The sequence below is a fragment of the Crinia signifera genome, chromosome 6 (assembly GCF_055691185.1).
Source record: "Crinia signifera chromosome 6, ASM5569118v1, whole genome shotgun sequence".
NCBI lineage: Eukaryota > Metazoa > Chordata > Amphibia > Anura > Myobatrachidae > Crinia > Crinia signifera.
In genome coordinates, this window is record NC_139222.1 from 171702676 (window position 1) to 171708675 (window position 6000).

The 6000-nt window shown below is 43.3% G+C and overlaps 1 protein-coding gene across 1 annotated transcript in view; it reads left to right on the top strand.

Annotated features, from left to right (window-relative positions):
• Positions 1-6000, top strand: part of GAA (alpha glucosidase) — a 35137-nt gene that overhangs the window by 27911 nt on the left and 1226 nt on the right. Inside the window, exons 17-19 of the mRNA XM_083148130.1 lie at positions 4262-4360; positions 4779-4943; positions 5032-5184. Coding sequence (XP_083004256.1) covers positions 4262-4360; positions 4779-4943; positions 5032-5184 — 417 coding nt within the window. The remainder of the gene's footprint in view (positions 1-4261; positions 4361-4778; positions 4944-5031; positions 5185-6000) is intronic.

A 6000-nucleotide genomic window follows, 5' to 3' on the forward strand; every position in this document is an offset into this window, starting at 1 on the left:
GTTGACGTGCGAGACATATTTGCGGTGAAACTGAAACGTCGCCGTGCAGCTGGGCAGGAAAAGGGAGGCACTTTGCTGGGCATCACAATATTTTTGTGCATCAGGAAGGGACATAAGCTAAAGAACGACTCAATTGATCTTCTCAATCTAAGCGAAGACTACTGTCATATATGGTACCGGCAATTGAAGGAAATTTTGAACGTGCGCCCTGCCGCTCACACAGCCAAACGGACGGGAGAGAGCCGCGATAACATCAGGCGGCCCCCCCGGCTGTTCCACCATCTGGCACACGGAGTACCATCACCGGAAGCACGTAAGGGTCAGCATTAGGGATAGCAACAGTCCATCCACAAATCCCTTTTTACATATTCCCCAAAAGGGTGTAAACATTACCACTAACCACTTTTTCATTTTCAGGTACCACTCAAAACATTTAACCATTTTTTCACTCTTTCAGAAACATATTATTTTATTTTTTAGCGCTTTTAACAACTTTCCTAATATTTCTATATAAAAAAGCTGCTTTAATCACATAGCGCAGTAACTACTCAAACAAAAAAGCTTGTAAAGGATTGTCAGTTTAAAAAAACCTTCCGCACGTCCACCAAACTCGGACTTCATTAAATCCCACCTTCATTTAAAAGAATATATAAAATAAAAAGTAATTTTGAAGTTCTCAGCACCGTATAGAAATGTAGGAACCTGAAACAGATGCAGTATCTGTAGAAGTAAATATATATGATGCAATACTTGCGTGTAAGCTAGATCTTTGTCACCTAATTCAGATACCTCACAGAAATTCTTTCAGTTGAAGAGCTTCGAGATTGGCTCAGCAGCCGCAACAGATAGTAGCAAGGCTGTCTCATACAAGAGGTCACTGCCTGCATCGTCCCCTTTGAGCCAATCCCCGTGCCTTCAGACAGTCATGGCAGTCCAATTCTCATCCTTCTCCTTCTGCGCCACAATTTGCAGAATATGTTCCTTATATGCTTAGTGGGAAGTCTACTTCTGAAGGTAGAGAATACACCTCTTAACTGGACCTCAATGGTGGAGATGCCTAGAACCCTGCTCAGATTGCATGCTGGAATGAAAATGCAATCCTGAAATATAAATGAAATAAGGGAAGGAGATAAATGCTGGGATGCAGGAGGAGAGGAAGCTGGCGTGAGGGTGTCCAGGTTGCCCGACAATTCACTTTGTGTGTTGGGTATATTGCTTAAGGCCCCCATACATTAGGCCGACTTGTCCTAGGGACAAGTCGGACCCAATTTACCTGCGAGCCGCCCGGCAGCTCCCCGGGAGGCTCACATACAATTTGGCACTTGATGTGCCATTTTTTACATGGGATAAATCGCATGCGATTTATCCCATGTAAAAAAAAAAACCGGGGAGCTGCAGGGCGGTGAGGAGTAGTGGGGGCGGGCAGCGGCGGCGGTGGTGGGGGCGGGCAGCGGCGGCCAGCGGTGGTGGGGGCGGGCGGCAGGCGGCAGGTGCGGTGAGCGCTGCTGACCTGGCCGGGCAGTGTACTTACACATAGCAGCAGCGGGGACGGGACGCGTAGTGGCGGCTATTAGATTTTTAAAATATTTGTCAAATGACCGGCTGCTCTCTGATTGGCCGGAGAGCTCTCAGCCAATCAGAGAGCGGCCGGTCATTTGACAAGTATTTTAAAAATATAATAGCCGCCACTGCGCTGCCCGTCCCCGCTGCTGATATGTGTAAAGTACACTGCCCGGCCAGGTCAGTCAGCAGCACTAGCCGGCGCTCAGGGACCCGCTGCCCGCCCCACTGCTCCCCTGGTGTCTGCATGCATATGCCTGTCAGGTGGCAGGCATATGCATACAGGGAGGTCGGACGTGATCGTATGTACAGACCGTCCGACCTCCCTGATCCGGTCCGATGCGCACGGGACCGCGCATCGGATCAGATATCACACACCTTCGATTTTGGGCCGATTTCACCCGATTATCGACACAAAGTGCCGAAATCGGATGAAATCGTCCCAAAATCGCATAGTGTATGGGGGCCTTTAGTCTTTCTTTCTTCCTATTCCTTGATTTAACATACAGTAGTCAAATCAGAAGATAGTAAAAGCCCCCATTTTAAATTGACATTCACGGTAAACAACATATATGAAATGGCTAAAACTGAAAGAAGCCAGAGCTCTGGAACGACTTCTCACACTTCCACTTGTACCCCTCTGTGGAGCAGTTCATCAATGTATTTATATTTAACCCTTTGACTACCAAGTGTATTTGTCAAAATAGGTATAAAAATTGCCAAGCGGACATTCATCATAAGGACCTGTACTATTTACCTCTTTATATATAGGAAATCTTTTATTATTTTAATTTAAAAAACAAATGTGAGTGACGCTGGCGGTTTTTAGCAGATATTTGGAATATCGCTCACAGAGATGTTGGCACTCAAAGGGTGAAATGGGGAATTTTTTTTTTCCAGGGAGGGATAGTCTGCATCAGAACTATTGTGCCTGGACTATGACCAGGACAAGCTGTCCATTTGTCTCAAGTCCTTTATTTTTTTCTGTTCTGTTCCTAATAAAGTTATTGTTACAGTAGGTGAAATAAAATTGTACATTCTTTTAATTGGAGAATTCAAAGAGATGTGTGACTGCAAACTCCGATGTTGGTGGCTGTAGTCACCTTGTTGCTATTGCTGATATTTAAATACCTCAACTGCTGCTGAATGTACAAAAATATTTTACTACTTTCTACTGTATGCAACAGTGGAGCGGGTTGTTCCCTCTAAGAGAAATGTTTGTTTAGACTTAAGGTGCTCATACACAGCGCATTTTGGGTTTGCGATGCGCGCTCCCACACACATCGCATAGTATAAAAAGTATGTGCAGCATGTTCTTTTTGAACTAGATCGCATCTAGTTCAAACTGCATGCTGTTGTAGCGTATTGCATGCTTTTTGAACTAGATATGATGCAATCTGGTTCAAAACGCACGGAGCACATCGCACCTTTAGGTGTAGCCAAACTGTGTGCCTAGGCAATGTATTTATGGTCTATAAGTGATAGGTAAAACCAGTGTTAGTGGCTGCCAGTCATAAAACATGTAGACAATCAGAAACACAACTGTACACCACCACATAACTGAACCTTAAGGATGACCTGTAAACACAGTTTACAAATATATCAAAAAGAAACTTTTAACCTAGAGGCACTGTAATTCAAGAAAGTTTGGGCACTACTGCGTTAGGGTCGACCACTATTGGTCGACAGTCCATAGGTCGACCCATTAAACTGGTTAACATAGCTTAGGTCGACAGGGTTGAAAGGTTGATGCAAGTAATAGGTCAATGTTCAGAATGTTGACATGATACTACAGGTTGAGTATCCCGTATCCGAGTATCCGTTATCCGAATTATTCCGAAATACGGACATTCCAGAAAGTGAAAAAAAAATTTTTTTTTGCTAAAAACTCACTGGGGACATATGTAACAGCATCACTGGGGACATGATATGTAACTGGCACTATATATGTGCAAGACAATGATTGCTTGGCATTCAAATTCAGTGCTGAGATAGTACACACATTTTGTTTCACGTTTTGAAACCTTGTTTTTTGAACAATTAAAATATATTTGTGTGTATTTTATGTGGTAATAAAATATATTTGTGTGTATATTATGTGTTTATACAGCATACATGCAAGATACTTCAAAATACATCATTGAAATATTAAAATATTCCGAAATACGGAATAATCCGTTATCCAAAATTCTCCTGGTCCCGAGCATTTTGGATACGGGATACTCAACCTGTATTATAATCTCCTATGTCCACTTGGATAGTAAAGTATGAAAAATACCTGTTCTGGGAAATATTTTTTAAAAACTATACTATTAGCCCCAATGCATGCTCTTATAGGGGATTCTGAGACAAACAAAAAGATTTTTTTACATGATAGTGGCCGCCATAAACCCAAACGTCTGCAGCTTTTCAGACTCTGGGGGTAAATGTTATGGGGTACGAGAAGCTGGAGGTGCTCTGTATTTTTTAAGCAGCAAGCATTTAAAAGGCAAAGCCAATATGATTTTGACTTCAAAATGATTGTTGCTTTTAAACTACGGCAATTTTTGGACAAACTCCCAAACCTCTGCCTTCTCGCACCATAATACATTTACCCCTATGTGTCTTTCCTGCGAATAATGGCAATTCGATGCACAATTTCTGTTTTGGCAATGTATGTTCAAATTTCATGGATTAATATATGTTCCCTTTCATTGTATAGGGTTTAAAAATGAAAAGTAGTGGCCAGTGGATCACACTTCCAGCACCAATTGACACCATTAATGTACACGTTCGTGGTGGCAGCATTTTGCCTTCTCTGGTAAGAAACTGTATCATTGAAACAGTTAATGTTTTGGGTTAGAAATAGAAATTGCACAGATAATTTAAATGTAAACACTTAAGGGGCCCATACATAAGTCATTGAGGTAATTCTGCGTTCTGCCAATGCCTGCATTGAGTGATTGGCAAATTCCAACATGCTGGACAATCTATGACAGGTAAGATAAACCACATACATCCTGCTACACTCATATTCTAACAAAGCTATATCCAAATATTATGTTTGTAAATTTGTCATTGTGTAAGCCATATAGCAAATGCTTTATTGGAATGTTTATATTGTACTTGTATTGAATGAGATTAGAATACCCTCAATGCAAAGTTTACTGCCTAGCCAAACATTTTTAGAGATCTATACAAATTTCTGTTTTGGAACAATATCTTCCCTGTGTTTCCAGCAACCTGGTATGACTACACAGGAGACCCGCAACAATAGCCTGACACTGGTGGTGGCACTTACGGATGAGGGATTTGCCCGCGGAGATCTATTTTGGGATGATGGAGACAGCTTAGAAACCATTGAAAAGCGAGATTATACTCAAGTGCTCTTTATTGCTACGAATGTAAGGATTCTGATATCTCAATACTGAAAGGTTTTGTTTTTAACTACAATTGGGCATATTTTGAGTTCATGCTTGTTCTGTGTCACAGAATGCACTGCTGAGCGAGGTGTTGCATGTGAACTGCCAAGCTGACAGCCTAAAGCTGGAGTCAGTGGAAGTGTACGGGGTGCTCAGTCCTCCAAACACTGTGATGGTTAACCAGGTGGCCACTGAAGATTTCACATACAAAACAGATACCAAGGTACTAATGTCTTTTTCATATCAAATGTTGTAATACAAGAGCTTTATGAATGAATGTTGACCTGCCAGAAGGGGACAGGCTAAAGGGGCCCCCCTAACGTCTCAGGATGTCATGCACTGTAATCAAGGTGTTATGCACAAAATGAGCATTGTCATTTCAGGTATGCTCACAGCTAGCACTCTGGAGTGACCAGTGATTGTCCCTTTCCTTCTCAGCCACCGTTTTAACAAATGACAACTTAAAAATGGAAAGCAAATAAACAACCGCATTTAAAAAAAAAAAAAAGCCGAAAGGCCCTCATCCATTAGTACGATGTATCACCAGCGATCCCCCGGCTGCTGCCAGGCGGCAGGATCGCATATGATACATTGGGGCAGATGTATGAAGTGTTGTTATGGGGGGAAGGGGTATCGGCGCACGTTATGTGCACTGATACCGCTTCTCCCCCAAGTACGACAGAGCCAGCGTGTGGTAAAGGACAGGGGCATGATAGCATGCTGAATGTATGAACAGTCAGCATCGCTGACCGTTCCGCCCGATGCTGGTTTTGGCTTCGCCAGCAGCAGACTGGCGAAGCCCTATCTAAACAGCAAGGACAGCGCTGTCCCTGCTGTTAGCTCTGGGGATCTCGCGTGAGCAGCGAGATCCCACGCATGCACCGTCAAGCCGGCCGGGGGGACAGGAGACAGTGCATTCTCCAGGAGGGGACATCACAGGAGGGGGTAGTTAGCGCTCCACCGCTTCGGCAGACAAGATGTTGTTACATCTTGTCGATGTCCCTTCCTGCTTTGCCTTGCTAATGAGGCAAAGCAGGAA